Source organism: Venturia canescens, chromosome 6 (genome assembly GCF_019457755.1).
Source record: "Venturia canescens isolate UGA chromosome 6, ASM1945775v1, whole genome shotgun sequence".
NCBI classification, from domain to species: domain Eukaryota; kingdom Metazoa; phylum Arthropoda; class Insecta; order Hymenoptera; family Ichneumonidae; genus Venturia; species Venturia canescens.
Genome location: NC_057426.1, coordinates 5,830,168 through 5,852,011, shown reverse-complemented (window position 1 = coordinate 5,852,011; position 21,844 = coordinate 5,830,168). Strand labels below are relative to the sequence as shown.

General features: G+C 40.1%; 2 protein-coding genes across 3 annotated transcripts; one reads left to right on the top strand and one right to left on the bottom strand.

The window, feature by feature from the left end:
• Positions 1-3: 3 nt before the first annotated feature.
• On the top strand, positions 4-4,724 carry LOC122412339 (uncharacterized). Its single transcript, XM_043421810.1, has 3 exons — positions 4-60; positions 550-3,111; positions 3,728-4,724. Exons 1-3 carry the CDS (start codon positions 18-20, stop codon positions 4,696-4,698), a joined length of 3,576 nt encoding a protein of 1,191 aa, XP_043277745.1. The 5' UTR covers positions 4-17; the 3' UTR covers positions 4,699-4,724.
• Csk (C-terminal Src kinase) lies at positions 4,723-21,706 on the bottom strand. Of its 2 annotated transcripts, XM_043422586.1 has the most exons (8): positions 21,182-21,706; positions 17,486-17,540; positions 10,777-11,178; positions 9,915-10,568; positions 9,630-9,825; positions 9,298-9,384; positions 9,116-9,208; positions 4,723-8,960 (listed from the first exon to the last, which is right to left on the bottom strand). In XM_043422586.1, the coding sequence occupies exons 3-8, from the start codon at positions 11,139-11,141 to the stop codon at positions 8,865-8,867; spliced, it is 1,491 nt and encodes a 496-aa protein (XP_043278521.1). In that variant the 5' UTR covers positions 11,142-11,178; positions 17,486-17,540; positions 21,182-21,706; the 3' UTR covers positions 4,723-8,864. The 2 variants fall into 2 exon arrangements, with proteins under 2 accessions (XP_043278521.1, XP_043278522.1); XM_043422587.1 differs by lacking the exons at positions 17,486-17,540; positions 21,182-21,706 and adding an exon at positions 11,522-12,276.
• Between the last annotated feature and the right edge of the window lie 138 nt (positions 21,707-21,844).

The following is a 21,844-nucleotide window of genomic DNA, read 5'->3' as shown; positions in this document are numbered from 1 at the left end:
ACAATCAACAACAACCGATGCAATGTCAACAGTACTACTGTTTCCCTTCTAACCAACAAGGTAAAACTTCACCAAACATTCCGTCAAAGCCCTCGCGAAGGCGTTGCGCAGCCCTTTTCATTACCAAATCAGCTCGATCAATCTCCTGGTCAAATTTTTCGAGGAAAAGCCATTTTCTAATGAAACCGTGCTCAAAATGAGCAAAAGAAAAGCTCAAAAGAAAAGCCTCGAGCATCGCGATCGCTTTAAGGTGATGGATCAGTCGGTAATCATAACCGTGAGTGCGAGAGAGATAGCTGCAAATTTTGAAAAGGAAATTTTTCCACATCGTTCGTCAGATAGAAAAAATAAAAATGTCATCGGATTTTTGCGATCGTGCTGCATACGATGACGTTTTATTATTTTAATCGGACGAACGATGTCAAAGAGTTTCAATTTCAAAAATTCGAGGTGTGATTACCGACTGATCCATCATCTTAAGGCTCAAAAGTAGTGAAAAATCCCAAAGTTCGTGGCACAAGTGTGAGTAAACCGAACTAATTTAATTAGGAGGAGCCTTAGGACCGAATCAATACGTTCAGCCCTATCAGCAAGATCCATACGGCATAAGCCAGCAGCAGCAGCCGATTCAGCGAGCCGGCTTGGGAAATGTTGGTCAGGCATTAGCGCAGACGTCGTACAACGGGCCATCAATAATGCAGCCTCAAGCGGTTGGTTATGGCTCATTGCCGTTTGCCTCACTCGATCAGATACGCTCTTACATCGGTACACCAGCTCCGATATTCATCCTTCCGAGCAACTGTCCTAATCCTGGGAGCCAGCCAGCGGCGCCCGCGAATCCGCCGGTAGCTCAGGGTTGTCCGGGGATTGGGATAAATTGTCCGTCTTCGCCGGTACACGGATGTCTCGGAGGCGGGTGTTATCCGTTTCCTGTGCCGATGGGTCCGCTGTGGAGTCCGTATTATCAGCAGCCCGGAAATGCGATCGGCAAAGAGACGAGGAATTGCGGCTGCTGCCCTCGCAAGAGTGTAACGCAAGAGGCCCAACCTACGAGTCGAAGTTTGGCTGGCTACCAATGGGGAAGCGAAGGAGAGGAGCATCGCTGCGCGGGGACGACGGACGACACGATTTGCTCCCGAAAAAACTGCCCCTCGGCGATAAATCTTCAAGCCCTCGCCTCCCAACTGCTCGCCATCCCCGGCGTCATACCGTGCGCGGCAACGCGAATCGTTCTCCGTAAAATTCCGGGTGGAAACGTAACAACCAGCATGGAAGAAACCGTCGAACGTGCCAAAAGGTCCCTCGTCACTCTGACGAAAGATCAACTGCTGGCGGAGTCGAGGGCCGCTCAACAGGTCAACGCGCTCATAAATCTTCACATGAGCGCTAATCCGCCGATTAACGTTATTCCGACCCTCACGAGCCTTCAGCTCAAAATCAATTTGCTCAAGTCCCAAGTGGAAGCTTCGCTGAACCGGCGATTGAGCGAGAACCAGGGATTAGGCGCCGAGGGCGCTGGGAACCTTGACGCCGTCATGCTCGCCACCAAGTCCGATGAAGAACTTCGGGGCTTGCTGGGCACTCTCAGGAAAAAGGAATGCGACGAACGCGTCAACCTCAACTTCGCACCGTACAAGTCACAGCGCTCCATTGCTGAGAGCCGCTTGACCAACGTCCAGAACAAAATCGCCCAGATCGAGGAAGAAATGGACCGGAGGAGGGCCTCCGTACTCCCGAGATCAGCGATGGGCCATCAAGTTTCGCAACAGCTTTCCGACCCCGGCTGCGCCGCCTGGTACGGTTATACGGGCGACCCGACCAACGGCAATTGGACGACATCGAGCCTTCCCCAAAACTACGAATCCCCCGACCCCTTCCGCGCCGTCCAGGTTCGTAATCCAAAACGATTGAACCTCAAACCGCACGTCGGAAGTCCGGAAACGACTTACGAAAATTCGACCAATTCTTCGAACGCGCACTCCTCAAGGTCGAGGAAGGACAGCGACGAGGAAGACTGCGACGATCGTGACGAACGCTCGAAGCGGTCAGCAACCAGCCCTGACGATCGATGCTGCCACTGCGACAAATCCTCCGACGAAGACAGCGTCGATGAGGGTAAAAAAAAACTCGGCGTAAAAATCCACGCTCCAGACGCAACCGATAGGAACGAATTACGCGCTAATTCGCCCGTCAACTCCGCTGTTTCTGTTCTCAAATTGTCCCCAAACGTCACTATCGTCATTGACAATTGTACCAGAGAATCGAGCAAAATATCGCGTCGGTGTAACCTCGGCTGCAAAGAAAATCATGAAAATGGAGGTGCCAAGGTTGCTTTGAAAAAAAATTCCTCCCTCGCTGAACCAAGAGGATTCGTGGGCCCCAGCCAGGAAAACAGAGACAGAAAATCATTTCTGCCATCAGCTCCTCCGCCGAGTCCGCTTGCAGAGTCTCGCGAAGAACGCAAAACCTTTAAAGGAGCAATGAAGAAGTTCAAATCACGAGACCAAAAAGTCAAAGAAGCTGCAGCTTCGCCTGCGCTTTTGAATTCGAAGAGCCCGGATAAGGAGGAGAGAGTGGATTACAACATCAGCACTGTCGAAAACAGTGGCAACAAGCCTGAATATAACGCGAATAAAATGGCAGAAATTTTGGACAAAGTAGAAGATAAAAAATACAAAAATCCTCCGACAACGATCCCTCCGAGCGATTCCGAAGCCCCCGTCGAAAGTCAGGACCCGCCAGCCGAGCTAATTCGTGAAGAAACCGTTCGCATGGTCACGGAAATTCAGTACGAGCCAACAGCATTTCGTGCTTTCGATTACAACGATGCGAGGAAAGGAAAAATCATCGAAGAGCGTTACAAAGCTCCTCCGTTCGCCGAGGAGTGCTCCCTCAAAAGCACCAGCACCGAGAGCAATTTGACCAACGAATCGGTCTCACTCAGGGTCGAAAATTACGAAGAAACTCCCATCGAGCCTGCTCAACGATTAAATTCGATTAAAAATCCCGAGCCATTCGATCACGAGGGATCTTGCATGAAAAAATGTGAGAGAACAGACGCTGCTCAAAAGATTGACAAAAATCGAGCTATTCCAAGCGAAACTAGACTCGGTAAGAAATCAAAACGTTATGACATCTGCTCTTTCGCTGTTGTTCGATCTTACGCTAGAAAAATGTTGATCAACGAAACTAATAAAATCCCATTCGTACCGTCCCCCTCGTTCGTATTATTTTTTTCTAAATTCTTCAAGCTCCTTATAAGCTCCAAGGGATGGCGGACGTTTTTCACTCGGTATCTCAATCTTAAGAAACTCGACGATTTGAAATTTCATCTCGATTCGTCGACGACGGGAAACGATTTCTCGGTGCAATCGATACAGACTTCAGTAGCATTTTCATTCTCTATTACTTGAAGCGAAATTTCTGCACGCGTTTTTTTTCATAGACGGGAATTCCCCCTCGAAGGATTTCGTGCTAACGCTTTGAGGGTCGAACTCAATTTTTTCCGTTCTATCGTGAGGCGATCTCTGGGTCCGGAATTAGCTTAATTCTGATAAGTGAACTTGGAATGACTGGAAAAGAATTGATTGAAAAAAAACTCGATTGGGATTAATTGGATTACGTTTCGAGCGGAAGTTACACAAAAATTTGACTTTTTAATTCGAAGCTTGTTGATAATGAAAGAAATGGAAAGAAGGAAAATGAGAGGAAAAAACTAATGCTCCAGATAAAATGGAGAATAACGGGGAGAAGCGAAGTGAGGAAGGGCGGAAGGATGTGCTTCGTGGAGTCGAAGAAAGCGAGGGAAGAAGCGACTTGATCTCCGGTGCTTTGTCGACGATTGGTAATCACGTTGCGTCGTTCGGTTCGATAATTGGAAAAATAGCAACGCTGAAGCTTCACAACAGAGGAGAAAGTGCAGACGAAATATTATCCGATGAAAAAACCAAAATTTCCGAACATATTGAAGAAGCAAGGAAAAACGAGAGCTCGATTGGATCGAGGAACGGAGGAGAAACGTCGAAAATGAAAAATGAGGGGAATAAAACCGAAATAGGTCGTTGGAAGTACATTCGATTCTCGGACGTGCAGGAATCGACCAACACGAGCGTCGAAGATTTAAACTCAAATCACGCAACGTACACTTTGCCCAAAATAAAGCACTCGGTTATCGAGAGTAAAAATGGCGGTGGAAAGTTCGTCGTGGTAGAAAAACCGAGCAAAACAAATAAAAGTCACGAGCTCGGCGAGCCCTACAAAACCGGACGCAGCCTCGTGATAAGAAGTCGTTTAAAAAGTCCACAAACTGATAAACAACCGGGACCATTCACGGTGGTACGTGGACCAAGGAAAAAGGACAAAAATTGCATTGCCCTGAGCCTCGCAAATGTCAAGTCTTTGGCAAAAAATCGGCTGACCACTGCCAACGCAATAAAAACGAGTGACAAATTTTGGTTGAAACCAGAAACAAGCGAATCCTCCAAAGATGTAGCAGGCTCGAGCAAAGTCACGAAATTTTTCAATTCTTCCATTGAAAATGACTGCGACAATCATGACCGTTCCTTGAATAACGATCCTCAAAATCCTTCGAACCTCACGTGCATCGACGAATCCGTTGTCACTGTTCACGATTATGCGAAAATTCGTTTCAATCCCCAAACCCAAATAATTCCACAACCATCAAAGCCACGAAACTAATGGATAAATAAATACGCCAAGTCGTTTAGTTCAATCGCATGATATATTCTGTGTAATTTGATCTCAATATATATATTAAATTTCTTACAAACTAATGGAGATTGGTTACAATGAAAAGTGTTAAGAATCGATCCACGCATTCCTCTTTTTCTGCTCTCTTTTCCTTTTTGTTTATATTCGTAGCTGTTCTTTTTTCTTTTTCGTCGGAACATCCGAACCTCAAACACATCGAAAATCGCAGTCAACATAGTTTCGTGTTTCAAAACAATTTTGCAACGAATTCGAACATTTGAAATATGAGCGCGACTAATGATCATTTAATTCTGAGACGAAACCGAATTCGGACCGGAAAAGTTTCGACCGATTCATCAAACTCGGGTTCAGTCTCGAAATTCTTAATTCGCAGGCTGATTTCGACGTCGTCTCTCGTAAGAATATTATCACGATTTATGCCACGAAAAAGGAGTGTATTGAGAATTTTGTCGTTAGACATTTCGATTTGATAAAAAATGGTAAAAAGAAACTGCTGAATTCGCAATGTACAAAAGTACCAAGGACTTCAATAAAATAATCAAATATTGTAGAACTTTTTTCATTAAAAATGATAAAAAGGAGCTGCTGAATTCGTAATGTACAAAAGTACGAAAAAACTTCAATAAAATAAACAAATATTGCAGAACTTTTTTTTTGTAAAAATCTAAAAAAATCACCTAATCAATCGGAGCAAAGAAAAAAGCAAGGACTCCGAACGATTCTCGACGGATTCTCTAGCCAGAAATACGATCGTGATTATTTTTGTGACGAATGAAAAACGTTCATGTTTTTTGCTCGATCGTTGCAATGAGTATAAAACACGAAGGCTTATAAAAGCCTTATAAAAGATATACAATTGTGCGGAGCGTATTCGAAACGGGGAAGAAAATTCAGTTCTAGAATATGCTTGACAAAGTTCTACAAAATATTGAAGAATTTTTTCTCGGCAGCAGTAGCACAGAGCTAATAAAGACATTTGCATTGTGACTCGAAACGAAAAATCCTTTTGAATTGACGATTTTTCTCTCAATTATCGAAGTGTCAAATTTTTCTTATTTTGATTATTTATCTTTAATTTCCAACAAAAATGTCGATCAATTTTCACAGCTCTGAATTGTGAATTATTCACGAGCACTGCTGAAGAGAAATTTCGTTTCTAATTCGACGATGCAATAACGTAATTCGATAGCATTAACAAGACACGAAAGTCGTTCGTATCACTCGCATAATTTGAAGCTTCTAGCGTAAGATGAAGGATCCAATTATTCTGTATTCACGTTGTTTCGAAGATACTAGACACATTCATTTCTCTCTCGGTGAAAAAAAAAATCTTGAAAAACAAATATTTGTATTTACTAGTAGAGAAAAACGTGGCAGAGTAGCACTGCAAAGGATTCTTTCGAGGTAGCTACTTCTGTGAATTCTAGCAAAATAAGTGTGAAATTTGTGTTCAGCGATTTTACAAACCCAGAAATTCACTATTATCGATCACTCGAAGCAGCCAATTTTTGGATTGATTTTTCATCGAAATGCAAGTATCAATATTTTCTTATTTTTGTCAACTCATTAAAAGCATTAGTCTGATCTAATTAAATAATAAAAAAAATGTTCGTGTTGAGTAATCTCAATGGGAAAAAACAAATGATTTCTTAAAATCTTTCATCATTGTCACGGAAGAAAACGGGTTTGTAAAACGAAGAATGTCCATTAAACACTTATTCGACTAGAAATTAACGCTACTTTGAGTAAGGCAGATTTTTAGGACGGTCAGCTGATCGGGCTTATTCTACGTATTAATCGGATCCCTCACCTCTAGGGGAATCTCGCACGGGGGCTGAAAAAATTAATTTTTCATGGGTAATTTATTCTGATAATTCTGTTTCTGAATGGCTACTAAAACTTCGAAAAAGATGTACAAAATTATTGAAAAAATTACAAAAATTCGAAACCATTTGGAAAGTGTAAGTTTCCTTTACAGTTTCATTATAGTTTCAACTACCGCACGAGATTTCCCTCTTAATCGTAAATCGTTTGGTATCAAAGTATAAATAAATCTGGTTCGCTGATATTCCCCATCATTATGGACCAAATTGAGTGATCTCTGCTTTACGAGGAGTACGCAAATCATACACGAGAGCAATATGAATGTTTGCCCGTCGTTCCAGCGCCCAATTTGGATTTTCATTTCATTCGCATACTCGAGTATCCCTATACTTTTCATTTTTAGCTGCTTCCTTCGTCCTCGTTACCATTTAATTGTGAGAACGACTTATCGATTGTTTGAGAAAAAAAACCCTTGAAAATACTATAAACACTCGCGTTAAATCTTTAACTGCTTTCAACATCTCTCATACGGGATTATTGAGTTTTTACTCTTTCTCTCTCTCTCTCTCTCTCCCCCTCCCTCCTCTCCCAGTTTAGGCAATTATGTACAGAAAATATTTACAATTTTAACATGTACAAGACTAATTAATCATAACATAGTCGAATATTCCGAGACACATTTTAAACTTAATTTTTATCCTTTTATGTTGTAATAATTTAGTTAATCTTAAATTCTAGCTACGATAAATCTTTGATTAAACAAATAAAAATGTTGGATGTAACTTAGATCGGTTCGCCTAAGTTTTTCCTTCGATTTATCGATTCTAAATGTCAGATCTACAAGGATAGAGCTCATCCGCAACCGTTTTGCGGTGACAAAACTCAGCATCGTTGAAACGTAACAAAATCCGACTTTCCTATACGCCTTCAGTTCCAAGTTTTCTTGGCCATCGATTTCACGCGAACTATTTTGTTCAAACGAAATTTGAGTATTCAGTGGTTCGCCAAAGCTTTATCATCTTTGAATCAGTACAAAAATTCTTTGCTGAAACACAGTTATTGAAGAATTGGCGAGGATTTTTTTCAATATTTTGAAGCCGATAGAACAATCAACTGATTCTGATTTTTCATGGATGAATTTTTTTTCAAATTTTCGTTGAAAATATTTTTCATCTCATGTTGGACTACAGTTCAATCGTGTATTCCACAAATCCTGTTGAAAGTTTCGACAAAGTTTGCGTACGAGTTGAACATTACGAAATCAGAATAGCCTTCGTTCGAAGCGTAAATGAGTGGAAAACTTTTGTTAGATTTCAATGATACAAACATTGTACCGTTTTGATAATAGCTGCTTCGCGAAAGTAACGACTTTGAGGATGATAAATTGATGTTTTTTTTTTTTCGTAAGCTTCGTATACGATTTTTCTGTTTTTCTCATGAAATTTACGCTTATGTATAGAGTGCCGTTTGTATGATCGTTGCAAAATCTACGATGACATTTGTTTTCAGCTAGAATCTAGTCGTATTGTGCTTGTTATTTTTAAGTTTTAATTTGTGCCACGTAAAGTTCTCGAGAGGATTTCATAGTTGTTCTAATCCGGTAATTAAATTACGAATGAAGAGAATAAAAAATAACAAAAAGATAATAATCCTCTCTGTTTCAGAGCTTTGGCTTCTCGTCGAAACGTTTTTATTTTTAGTCGTATTTCGATCGTTTCATTTTGTTTTCTTTAACACTACATCGGGAAGGTAATTCGTAATCAATCGTTTGATTTTTCGAGTACACTGAACTTGGGTAAATTTTGCATTTTTTTCAATCTTCTCTTTTCACTTGGTTTTCTTTTTTTTTTTGCTTTATGCTTTTTCTGTTCTTCAGAAGTCATTCGGTTGAACAAAGGCACAATCGACTTAGGTAACATTCGTGGAATATATTGTCACGTACAAATTATAACCGTTTCACTTCATCATCGTGATTAACTTAGTTTTGCTTTTTGTCTTTTGTTTCTTTTTCTTTTATAAAATAAATACGAAATACGCGATTCCTACATTTTTTGCTTCAAGCCTTTTTCTTCTTTCTTTGTTTTCGCATTGTACAGACTTTTTTTTTCTCGAATCAAGAGTCTTTCGAATCGATCGATCGATCGCTCACGTTTCGGAAGAACCCAAAGAACTTGATTTTTGCCCTCTGCTTGTGTTCGTTTGTTTATTTTTTTTTTTTTTTACCCGGCGACTAATACCAATGTCCCTTTTCGCCCCCCCCCCCCCCCCCCAATTATTATTTTCCTACCATATGAAATAAGTAGCCTTGCTTAATTCGCACATTTGGTGTACTCAACTTTGAGCAGTCCGAGCTTTCCCTTTATGTCGAGAAACGACGGTCTCTTCTCCGGCTGTAAATCCCATGCCTGTTTTCAAAACAGTAGAAAAGTTAATAACTAAATATTTGATGATGGATTTAATTTTGAAGAAGTGTCATTTCGAAAATTTTCCAAAAAGTTGTTTGATCAGAATCAGGCAGGAATGAGGCAGGAGAACCAACTTATTTATTGCAATACTTTACTTGTTTCATTATGTCGTAAACTTCGGAAGGACATCCGTCAGGTGGCTCCATCTTGTATCCTTTTTCCACGCATTTAACAACGTCCGCTAATGGCTGCAAGTTCATTCGTTAACGTTAGCACCGTCACTTTAGTGGCATCCGTTCCTTTTAGAAATGAAATATAATTCTGCAAGGTTACTTACTATCCTTGGGTATGGTACACGACCGAAGGAATAGATTTCCCACAAGAGGATCCCGAAACTCCACATGTCAGACTTGTTTGAAAATTTCTTGAAAAAACAAGCAAACATTGATCGCACTTGTAATGTGGTGAATTGACTGGCAATATTTTCATGGAATGAAAGCTACAGGCATTGTAAATTATGGATATTCAGAAAATTTTGACGACTGCAGCGTTATCTTGAATTTTTGAAATATTTGGCATAATGAATCATGGCGAATCATGAGAAAAATTGAAACTTCTGGAACCATCGCTGCGAACTGATCGATTTTACGTACTGAAATAATGAATTACATTTTGTTTGAGAGCTTCCGGTGCTGTCCACTTGATGGGTAATTTGCCACCATCCAGCGAGAAATTTTCGTCCCTGGCGAGACCAAAATCCGACACTTTTGCCGAATTGTCCTCAGCAACGAGTACATTTCTGGCTGCTAAATCGCGATGCACGACGTGCCTTGATTCCAGATATGCCATTCCCGCACATGTGTCGCTGTAAATGATTTTAATCAAGTACATTTTATGAATTTATGAGAAAAAATAGAAAAAAGCGTGTCCTTCGAGTGATACGATGGTACTCACAATGCAAAATTGATCTGATCCTTTTTGGTAACGTGCAATCTCCCTCGTGATCTGAGATAATCCACCAGGGATCCTTTACTCATATACTCGGTAACCAGGTACATATGTTGATTGTTGAACACAAGACCGAGTAATTTAACAAGATTGTCGTGTATCAACGACGTCATTAAGCTCGCTTCAGCGAGAAATCTTTGTGCAGCTTCGCTATTGTCTTTGAGCATTTTAACAGCGACTCTCTCGCCGCGATAAACGCCCAGCAGAACATCACCAAATTCACCTTTGCCGATGCACTCCCGTAACTCCAATTCGTGGGTCTGTATGACCCATCCAGCCTCGACGAAGGCTTTCGGATCGACGCAAAAGTCTTGTTTCCCCTGTTTCGGCAACGATTTCGTCAACTGCGTGCACAAACCGTCCGCATCTTGTTCGTAATGCTCCACGAGCAATGCCAAATTTTCGAAAAACTCCTCGTCGTCTATCGTCAGCTGATTATTCTTGTATTTTACTCTGTAATGCTGTACACGCCCCTGGTAACAAACGCACAGCGTATAATCACCAGGAAAATTAGTTGATTCTCTGACTAGAAAGAGACCGTCCTCCCTCGGTCGTAAAAGTCTCTCCGCTGTTTCTCTCGAGATTTTACCATGGAACCATCTGGAAAATCAAATCAAACATTCAATCGAAATCCTTCATAAGTTTGCCAAAAATCTTCTATTGCAAGAGCTCGCTATTTTCAATTTTTCAGACTTTTTCCCTCCTACATCGGACCCCAATGTTACCGTTCTCGAAAAACTCCATTCGATCAATAGAAATTTGAATATTTTCGTTAATTTAATATCCTGAAAAGAAAATGAATACATACGGCATGGCATTCAGCTTGACTTCGTGTCTCGGATTCAACGACAAGGGTGCTGCCGTCGTGTTGCCGGGATTGGTAACGTTTGAGGTGATAATTACAGGCGGACTCGCTGGGTTGAGGTGGCTCGTTACATTTTGTGACGTTACGCCGGCGTGGCTCGTCATTATCGGTGATACAGGATGGGGCAGCATATTCGTGCCCATTAAATTCGTCGAAATAGTGTTCTGCGTTGCGTTCTGTATGAGGGAATGACTCGTTACGTTCGATGGTATCGTCGTGTGATGATTTTGATTCCCGTCGAGCTTTCCCTGACGCGCTGGTACTGATACGTTCGGGTACCCGCCACCCGCATTGTGGTAAGTTGGCATTACTGCGAAATCCTTTATCTAGGTGGACTCGATCGACCTGTAAAATAAAAAAAATAAAAAATAAAATAAAAAACAAACCCATTCATTATTACATTCGATTCAGAGAAACACCAAAACGTTGGATGAAAAAATTCCAAAAAAAATGTCAAAACTTTGAGTGTGCGAATAAAGACTTTTGGAAACCTTTTGGTAAAAATAATAAAAACCGAACAATCGACCAATTTTATTCGAAATATAAAATGGAACCGAAGACTTCGAGCGTTGCTGTGACAGTCGATGAAAAACCGAATCCATTACGAAGAGGACGAATTTGTGTCAGGGCTACCGACGTTTTTCGATACTTTCATGATCAAACAAAATTTCAGCTAAAAACGTGATACCAATTTGATGAGTGGTGAATCTCGGACGATACGCGCATCGAAGATACTTTTATGGAATACAGGATTGAGCACATAAGGAAGCGTGGAACGACATCCTCGACGTGCGGCTGGCCGCGTTTATATTCTCTCCCTTTCTATCTCCTTCGGAATCGCCTGCGCGCTCGTACGAGCGAATCCCATACAGCATGACTCGCCAGTCCTATTCTAACTAAAGAGCAAATCCGTTGCACACGAACAAATATTGAATAATTCAAACTGAGTTTATCCTCGGTGGTTGGCGTCTGTGACGAACAACCAACGTCCACGACAATAACGAGAGCTTTGTGTCACGTTCGAAAACATAAATAAAGAGAGTTTAAAAAATCTCAACGGTCTTGCTCTATGATCGAGGCGATCGATGTTGTAAAAATAAAGTCTGAATCGACCGGGAAACTCGCAACCGGAGTGGAAAGAAAAATATTTTTACAGTCGGAATTTAATGTTTTTAAACGAGCATCGATTTTTCGGTTTCTATTTCCATTGTCGTACTTTTCTCTTCACAATACTTTTCTATGCTCCCGCACTTTGCACTCGGAGAACCAACGTTCATCTTCCGCGGAATCACTCGCAACCCAGTCGAAAATAAACTCGAAATGATTACACGTTTTGATGCGATGTTTTATAAGCTCGGCATGGAACGCTTTTTTTGCTCCTTTTAAAACTTCTCATTTTTTTTTCGCTGCACACGAACGTGGGGGTATCCTCACATGCTATCTACCGCTCAATGCATTCGGACACTGTCGGTTGCATCATCGAAACGTGGATGAAACGTGTCGTCACTCATCCGAAGGTTGCAACAAGAGAAATACTCGGTTTTTTTACACTTTCGTTATTTTCATGTCCAGAACAATTTTTGGATTCCAGTAATTCGATGTTTCGAAAATTTCATCGATTTTGTGATTCTTTGATGAAAAATTTTGAATTGAAAATTAATTTTCTTCTCGAATTTGAAGTTTTAATAAAAATCTTCAATTTTTTTCTAATCGAATGAAAAAAAAATCCGAAATTTTATAAGATAAAAAAAAAACTAAAATCAAAGAATAATTCCTCGATTTGATAAACTGTTATGGAAAGATTGAATGTTTCTCGAGCCCCCCCTGGGTGATTCACCATTTCGAGATCACAGTGTTACGAGTAAGCATTCGCACGAACGTGTTTCGTTGTTTTGAAAAAGCACGTACGATGTTTTCGTGTCGTATTTTGCGAGACAAGCAAACATTTCATTCGACTTCCTTCGCTCTCTCTCTCTCTCTCTCCCTGTCTCATCGCCTGTTATTACTTAACTGCGTTTTTGAGTTTAATACGATTCTCGAGTTAACAGAAAATGCAACTGAATCGTACGAGAGTTTCCGCAGGCGTTGCGAGAGACCAAATGAAAAAATGTATCTTATTATTCAATTCTATCCCACTCACGCGTGCCTACATATTTTCCGTCCTTGCCACACAATTGCTCTACGCTTATTATGAATCACTCCGAGTGTTCTACGAATTTTATTATGTCCGAGAAAAATATGAAGATCGTTTGATGATCCGTCGAGCTTTATTTATTTGCATCTCCATCATTTTTCAACGCGAAAAAAGGTCGGAGTTGGTCGAGCAAAGTAATGTTGTACGCTCTCATGCAAACGATGGTATTTTGAAAAATTGTCACGTTTTTCGATTAGGCTCGTGACTCGAGGTCCCAATGAGCTTCGAGAGCGCGCTCCTACAGTTTTTTACTCCATTCATCAACTCCTCGCGATCATTTTACACTCGCATTCGCTCTCGCTCGTTTATATTATATATACACTCGGCTCGGGAACGTTTCAAATATACTCGAGTTTAATGAGCACGCGCAAAAAGCTCGCGTTTGATAGAATTTCTAAAGGGAACTTGCTACAGTTGCTCGCTTAATCCATCGGCCGTATGGAATTTTATAATTCATTAAAAAATCGAGACAAAAACGTGCCCCCGAAAGATCGGGATGCTGATGAAGCGCACATGTGCACAATGAATTTCTTGTCTAATCCGAGGCTCGCGGCTTAAGTTCGCGCAAACTCTGCCACCAATTGAAACAATTCAGTTTCGTTTTTTCTTGATTTTTCTTTCCATCCAAATGTAAAGTGAGTCCAAATGAAACCCTCAAGATTTTGCTGGATCGAGGAAAAAATGTTTTAATGACAGAGCCAGAACGGTTATGAAAGAAATCCAGTTATCTGAGCTCTTCAAGCTCTTCACAGAAGTCGAAACAAGCTTCGAATTTCTCTTAAACTTCGAAGAATCGCACACTTTTGCTATACCAACATTTCGGCTGCACTCCGTCGCTGAATAAAAGATTCAGCTTTCGTCTAAACTCCACTTTGAAATGCGAGTACAAAAATTTCAATCCCTCCAACGAATCGGAGATTTTCTCTTTCGCCATTTCGGGCCAAAGGTCGTTTAATCCTGCCATTATTTAATATTTCACAAATTCCACCCAAAAACGACGTATTTTGGGGGGTTAAAAAAACAATCAAATTCGTATTTGCATAACCTCACTTAACGCGGAGCTGATGTCCCCCCTTAATTCTCTTTCGACAATAAATTAAGTGTAAAATTGAAAATTTCTTCATATTTTCAGCTCCATATTTGCCACCTCGTTTGCCACGTTCGTTATTTTTCTCCTCAAAAAACTCCCGATGGTGCTCCTCCCAATGTTTTCGAGTTGAAAGAGAACAAATTTGTAGCATAAAATTTCAAAAGAATTGTAACAAGTTTCCAAATGAATGAGAGCATTCGAATGAGTCGCGTCGAAAGTCGGTTTTAATAAATTTCGTGTTGAAAATATGCCCCATTTCCGTTACATTTGATTGATGTCACAGAGCATGACGCCCAACGTACTTATGCGAGTAACGAAGGGGTTGCCACGATACTCGTGATTGCTCGGAAATGCCACGAGTGTTCATCGTCCTCGTCCACGTTCCGACTCTCTCTCTCTCTCTCTCTCTCTCTCTCTCTCTCTCTCTCTCTCTCCGCGTCTTTCCATCTTTGCCTCCCGTAATCAGCGGGCACGCTTCATCGAGACATTAATGAAGAGCTGCTTGCTCCGGGGCTCTCGTTGCATTAGACTCAGAAAATGTACAGCAGTTTCCACACCTTTGGCTCGGGTGCACGTTTCCTCTCTCGACGAATGCATCGCTCTGTGTGTTCTTAACAGTACACGTTACTGTACCATGACCCGTGTAACGTTACGAGTTTTCCCATCTGTGTTGCTTCCTCACGACAGCGTGCGGCGAGAAAAAAATAAAGAAAAGAAAAAAAACGACTCGGAATCTCATTTTTTTCCACCGTCCTCGATCGTCTGTTGAGTCTGCACACTTTTGAGCCGGACTGCGAAAACGAGGAAATTAATAAATCTCGGCTGCGCCGTTGAATGAACCGTTGCAACAATTTTTCATTGGGAGTTTCGTCGGCTTGAGTTTTCGCGCTGATTCTTGAGCGTGGTTCAAACTTCTTTAGACGTTTTCATTTATTTCTTCGAAATTGTTATTTTCGTTCGAAGAAAATGAATTTTTCATAAAATCCTGACGAAACGAATCCGCGAAAAGATCTGACGTACGCGATCGCAAGCTTCTGCTCCGGCCCGGACGATAAACATGCGAGAAAAAATGCAATATTCATTCGAAACTTCGCTACGGCGGCTCGCTAAGTTCAACGACTTCGCGGGAGATCTTCTGATAAGCTTTCAATCGCCGCTCCAGAGAACAGCGGGTGGAGTTTCTACGCGTTCGCCGCCTCTCGTGAATCTCATCGAGCCGTTTGCTTCTTCTAACGACGAAAAAACCCTCGAAAGGCTTGCTCGCCCCTGCGTCCCCGCGGAATTATCGTAACCGTCGAAAAATCTGCGACTCGATCTTCGCCGGCTTCAAACCATTCGAAATCACAATTGATGAATTGATGTTTTGAGAAAAATCGACTCTCAACGTTGAAAAAAGGCTCCTGAATCGCTCGTTAAGGTAGTTCACGCACGAAACCATTTTCTTAAGAAAGTCTTGAAATTTACAAAGTTTTAAGGTAACTCCTGTACTGCATGCTAGTCAAATGAGTGCTAAATTTTCAAAACGCTTTTGGACCAAGTTCAAATTTCCACGATGACACATTTTCACAGGTATTTTTCAAAGAATCATCTATATTTTTTAACCCATTTTATTGCACCAAGTCTCATTTTGTTCATCAACTGATCCTCTGCGAATTCACCACGTAGATTCTCCTTTAAACTCATTCCTGAGAGAAATTATTAATGAAAAAGTTTTTTCACTTAATGAACAATTAGCTGCAACGGTGAAACGATCAAGTTAAAAAAACAACAACACGGTGGATTCATAGAGGACCGGTTGACAAACAAAATGAGACTCGTTGCAATAAAATCGATGAAAAAACGGAGATAATTCTTTGAAAAATACCAGTGAAAATGTGTCAGCGTGGAAATTTGCAATCATCAGTTGATGGTTTAGCAAAACTAGCGTTTTTAATATTTTTACATCTCAATGAGATATGTTGTGATACAAGTCCACTAACAATACATGTAATCGGTACGTAAAACTTGGTCTAAAAACGTTTTGAAAATTTAGCACTCATTTGGATAGCATGCAGTAGAGGAGCTACCTTAATAGCTAGTCGGCTGACACGCATACCAAATTTCAAAGGGTTCTTATCGGTTATTGAAATAAACGTGGGTGAAAAATCGTTTATCTTTTCATATTACGAATTAACGCTTTTTACGAAGTTTACGAAAAACGTACACAATAACGATGAAGTATGAAATGAAAGTTTGGGAAAAAATTCGAGACGATCATCTTACCAGTAACAAAGATATATTACGTTAAAGATTGAACGAAATTGGTAACGAGCACTCGTATAACCTCGCATTTGCTTATTTCAGCATTTTGTATCTTCTTGGCTTGCTGGCCCATTGCTGTCAAAGCCTTCTGTATTTTTATTGATATTTTTTCTTGATGCATTTCCCTTTGTGTTCTTCCTCTGCGCTCTCTAATGTGATTTTTGACGTAAAAATGTGTAGTATTTTAGCGAGGGGCTCGTAATTTGGGTCTCGGATTAATTAATGACTCGTAATTTCATTCGCCAAAAGATAAGTTGAAAAAATGTCTTAACAACATCGAAATAATAACTCTAACATTTATTTAGAGTGGTAATATCTTTAATTAGGAAGTAAAGATCGAGCCAATTTAGACGCACCCATAAAATACGATCCTCCGGGCATGATCTACCTTAAAACTTCTCAAAACTGTCCATCGGCATTTTTTTAAAGATTTTTTGTTGGCGTGTAACGGAACTCAAAGTGAAATGAATAGCTGCGTGGAGACTCGGCGCACGAGAGTCTCAACATTTCGGGAAGTTGATTTCCGGTTCGGTGTACACAATGCGGCGCAGTGAATACAGAAACGCGTGCTCGTACATACAGCGTTTCCTGTAGTAAGTCTTCGGCCAGCTGACTGGTCACGAACGGAGGTTCGGTTGTTTCTCAGCCTCAGCCTGTCCGATCCACGCCGGGACATTTCGCTTCTTCTCATGTTTTATACTTTTTTCATCATTCTTGTTTTTCTCACTTTTCAGCCTTTGACCGAGCGGGAAAGAAGTGGGAGGCAAAAGGGCAAAATATATCTGCGGAGTGTTCGAGAGCGCTCGCTTTTGTCGGCTCGCATTTCAGCGAAAGATAAGAGATGCGGGAGGGGGGTTCTCTTATCGACGACGCGACCGGAGAGTCAGAAAAAACGTCAAATTGGTCAGAAAGCGAATAAAAAAACTGAACGAAATGTAGAAAAGTCCAAAAGTTTTGTTCTGAATTTGAAGAAAAAAAAACGAAATGAAAAAAAAAAAACGAATAAAAAGGGGATCGAAAATCGACGAGAACCAAATCGTCGTTCTTAAAAGGAACGATCGAATCACCTAGATTTTTCATTCACAGTCCATCCTCGGAGACCATGGCTGCCTTTTTTCTCCTCTGAAACAGAAACAAAATAAAAATATGAGTGAAAGGGCCGTTTTAATAAATCCCGACGATCATATTTCAGGCGATCGAGTTCATTAAAACTCGTGCTTTTCCACACACGAAATTTTCTCTACCGATCCCTATCACTTGCTCCGAAGAATCTCGCTCGCGCCAACAAACAACACAAATTCTCGAGGCTCTCTGCACCAGCTCATACATCGCTCGTATACACTCGAACTTCCAAGTGGGGATTTGTACGTTCTAAGCCCGCTGGTATACTCCAGATCCGTCGCATTCCTTTCCCGGCGAATGAAACTCACCAAAGTGAGACACAAATATACCAACTTTGGCAACGGTGGCCTCAAACGCCCAATATTTAAAAAATACTCTCCAACAAATAATATCATCGTATCTCCTCCAAAAAAAATATAAATTCTTGAGCAATCGAGAGAAATTTTATTTCGTTTCATTGAAAACTCATTTTTTCTATTACGTGCCGCAGTCCCATATTCACAATCTAACGTACAATGCTGCACGAAAATCTTCTCTCGGTAGCGGAGGCTATTAATACTCTCGTTTACATCCGAAAGTACCAATACACGAGAAACCGTTCGGTCATGCATTAAAGCACCTAATTGGGCGCGTCAATATACACTAAAAATCCAATTTTGGGGGCTCCTTATTTTATAAAATTACGAAAATTATTAAAAATGGATGTATCGAAAGTTAAAAAATGTTCGAACAGTGAATTTAAGTATTGATTTTTATGAAATTAACAAAAAATGATTAATATTTGACATAAAAAGGTGAATAATGAGAAATCGAAATACTATTGTACAAATATTAAGTCTTTTTGAAAAAATTAAACAATTTTTTGACCCCAGTATTTGTGTAATCATTTGGAAAATAAAAACTTTATCAGACCTTTGTATTTTTCATTCGTATTTGACAGAGAGGAGAACTGTCAAAATAATTTTATTGATCATCGAGCAGTTTCGATTTCAGAAAAAAAATTTTTTAAAAATCTATTTTCTCCTTCGACAGGAAAAGGGAGAATTTAAATTCTCCAGTAGCTCGAGGTGTGCGAACTTCGGCAATTAACGTCTGCCAACTATCGTCGACACACTTGAGCATATTTACCATACTTGATATACAGTGTAAAATGCCCGGGGTGCGGGTTAGTCAGCAGCTGGTAATCGTTGTACCAAGGCAAATATAATTTAGTCGTTTAATTATGCTGCAAGCGAGACGAGACTCGCTCATCCCACCTCCGAACGCCTATCGTAACAACAATCCACTGCCGAGGTAAAGAGTAGCCGGATTATCTATCACGAGAACAGCCCTTTACCCCCACCCTTCCCACTCATCGCTCTTCCCCTTGATGAAGCCGCGAAAAGACTTCCGGCTAGGAAAACGTAATTCTCACGCCCTCGTTTCCATAATTATACCGCGCGTTTGGTGTTCATTTACGAGAACGATCACTCGGGAGTGAGACTGACTCATCCTCCCTTTGTTTTCTTTTCCGCTTCTCGTACTCCACCCCACGAAGAGCAGAATCGATTTGTAAATATAGATTACCGCGTATTGGTACGGAATACAAGGAAACGCGTTCGGCTCGGTGCAGTGCTCGGTGTTTTTGTTTACCTTTCCACTGTCTTCGAGCCGTTCCACTTGTTTGGTTTCTCATACGATAAAAAAAGATTATTTTCAACGACTAAACTGAGAATTCTTTTCGGAGGGCACCGAAAAATAAATACAAATTTGACTTGGTTCGAACGGGGTTCGTTTCAAAATCGCGAGCACGAATCTACGAAATAAATTGAGATTTTGTGCATGCTGGTGACTCGTCAATAAACTTTGAGGTTTTGTTGTAAATTATTGTTCAAGTATCCACTCTGGTTGATTCGTTGGGAGCCTGAGAAAAACTACCTCAATTTCAACTTTTTTTTTGCTAAATGGTAAATTATCGATTTCTCCTATTAAAAGGTAATTAAAAGATGATCGATTGGATATCTCAACTTATGCGGTTCTCGATAAACGCTTTGATTCATTCAATTATTCTTACCGGTGGAACTGTTATTTAATTTTCTACCAAATTCGAGAAAAATTGATAAGACATTGTTTTGCATGAACAGAATTATTCACAGAATCCTTGGCATTCAATTAAATGGTTTTAACTCTTGAGACTAAAATTCAAATTCCTAATAAATATCCTGATGAAATGAATTAGACGCAATAACCGAAGCATTCGAAAGAACAGCTGTTATCCTGACACAATTTTTCTCTCACAAAAACGATTCGTATATCATAGGTCGTTCAAAGATCTTTCCCATTGAGATTTGATTAAGATTAATTCAATTAGGATCCAATAACCGAGTCTCTAATTGCTCGCTCATTGGTGTCTATTACTACGTACACTCATCTGTGGCAGAGAAGACTCAACATTTTTATTTTCAAGCTCTACTCACGAGTATTTATAATGTTCAAGGCAACTTAGAAACTCTTGGGAGCTTAGCTCTATTACGCATTTAGCATAGTTATGCTAATGCAGTGAACAGACCGTCATCGAGGATAATGGTAAAAAAAAATGATGTAATAAATGTAATGAAAAGAAGCCAGTCCACTCGCACAAGAATTGCCTTGCAAAGTGCGGAAGAAAATAATGAATTAGCCAAGGGTACGAGTTACAAAAAATCTGTACAAGTGTACACCGCTAACGTCTCACAAATTTTTTTTCATCTTCATCCTTCCAACTTCCAACAAGGAGTCATCCAAATAAAACAATTTTGAATTATATTCACCGAATTTCATAGAGTTGCGCAAATAATACAATAAACTTTCAGCTGGAAAATTATCTGCTTCAGTAATATTATTCCAATACCATGCAAAAACAAATGATATGTATTCGATTAAACAGTATTTATATTCCTTGCAGTTCTTCAAGTTCACTGATTCAAATGGCAATGTTTTCGTACAGAAATATTTGAAGCATAACACCACTACAGGTCATGATTAAAAAATACTTGGCAAATAAGAATCAATTTTTATGAAGAATATTGTTATTGTAATCCGACTTTTATTGATTAAGAGAAAACTAATGAATGTTGTTCAAAATTGAGAAAAGCAAAAATCGTTCACAACAAAACTTGCACTTGATAATTTTATACCAAAAGACGTTTGTTGAATAATAAAAATGTGGCAAATTTTGAAAAACCTGTCGACCCGATTGATTAACAACCGTTTTTCATCGCAGATGGGCTTTTAAGTGACAGTATAAGTTACGAAGAAATAAATGTTTTTCACGTTCAAAACGTGTAAAAATATCGCTATAAAATTTTAAAATAAACCAAGTATTTTTTGCACGTCATAAAAATAATTTTTGTCACAATGTTGTCGGTAACAATCAAAGTCCCAAGTACAATGAGTGGTGCCTTGAAAACTAAGAAACAAAAATGTCAAGACGTTCGAGAAACTGTAACATGAGCACCTCGGAAATCGATTGCAAAACCGTAACAGTAAAAGAAAATAGAAAGTTTCGGTAAAATTGAGAAGTCAGAAGAAAACCGGTAAGATCTTTAAAAGTGACAGAAAAATCCGAAAATATCTGCCATATGAGAAGACGCGATATTCGATCGAGACTTTCCCGTACTTACTCTAAAACGTGAAACTGCGTTTATACTCCCGACGCTCCCAAGGTTGACGATATTTTCGAGGTCTTTATTATTATTTTTTGTTCCGCTATGGACTCGGATATTCACTGTCACTGATTAACACTTGAATTCAACGAAGTCCCAAAAAACCGTAAATGGGAAGAAAAAACTGTAACTTCACATAAAAAAGACGACACAAGAACACACACAACACACCTCTCGTTTGAGGAACGTCACACACTTCGTAATAGTGGTTAGTCGGCCATTTTGCTACACAACCAACCCGCACAACAGCCGGGAAGCCTCGGTTCTGCGGAGACGAGACAGCCCAATACACAAAAACCTCTATCCCGGGCTGTTGCACTACTAAAACCGCACCAGCTTCGTGGAGTGGGGGACTTGAAAATTCTATATATACTACGATAGTTTCCTATATATACTTTCCGATTATTCTGTCGCGTTTTTTTTATGGGCGCCTCCAGCAATTTTGCGCCAGTGATTATTTTTTTTTAAGTTAAAGGGCTATGTACAATGGGCGACTGTTTTTCTCGATTTGAAATATTTTTTTGTAGGTGAGATCTCGAGGACCACGAAAATTTAACCCTAAAACTTTTCATCAGAGCAGATAATATCGAAATTCACTTTATTCACGCTATACTGCCACTC

What these genes read in the sequence shown, in the direction of transcription:
- LOC122412339 (XM_043421810.1), top strand. Translation starts at nt 18, where the DNA reads ATGCAATGTCAACAGTACTACTGTTTCCCTTCTAACCAACAAG. An exon ending in TTTCCCTTCTAACCAACAAG is followed by an intron (nt 61 to 549) that starts GTAAAACTTCAC and finishes TAATTTAATTAG; the next exon opens with GAGGAGCCTTAGGACCGAAT. An exon ending in TCCAAGCGAAACTAGACTCG is followed by an intron (nt 3,112 to 3,727) that starts GTAAGAAATCAA and finishes CTAATGCTCCAG; the next exon opens with ATAAAATGGAGAATAACGGG.
- Csk (XM_043422586.1), bottom strand. Translation starts at nt 11,141, where the DNA reads ATGCCAACTTACCACAATGCGGGTGGCGGGTACCCGAACGTATCAGTA. An exon ending in GATCAGATCAATTTTGCATT is followed by an intron (nt 9,826 to 9,914) that starts GTGAGTACCATC and finishes AATCATTTACAG; the next exon opens with CGACACATGTGCGGGAATGG. An exon ending in CGGAAGCTCTCAAACAAAAT is followed by an intron (nt 9,385 to 9,629) that starts GTAATTCATTAT and finishes TGTTTTTTCAAG; the next exon opens with AAATTTTCAAACAAGTCTGA.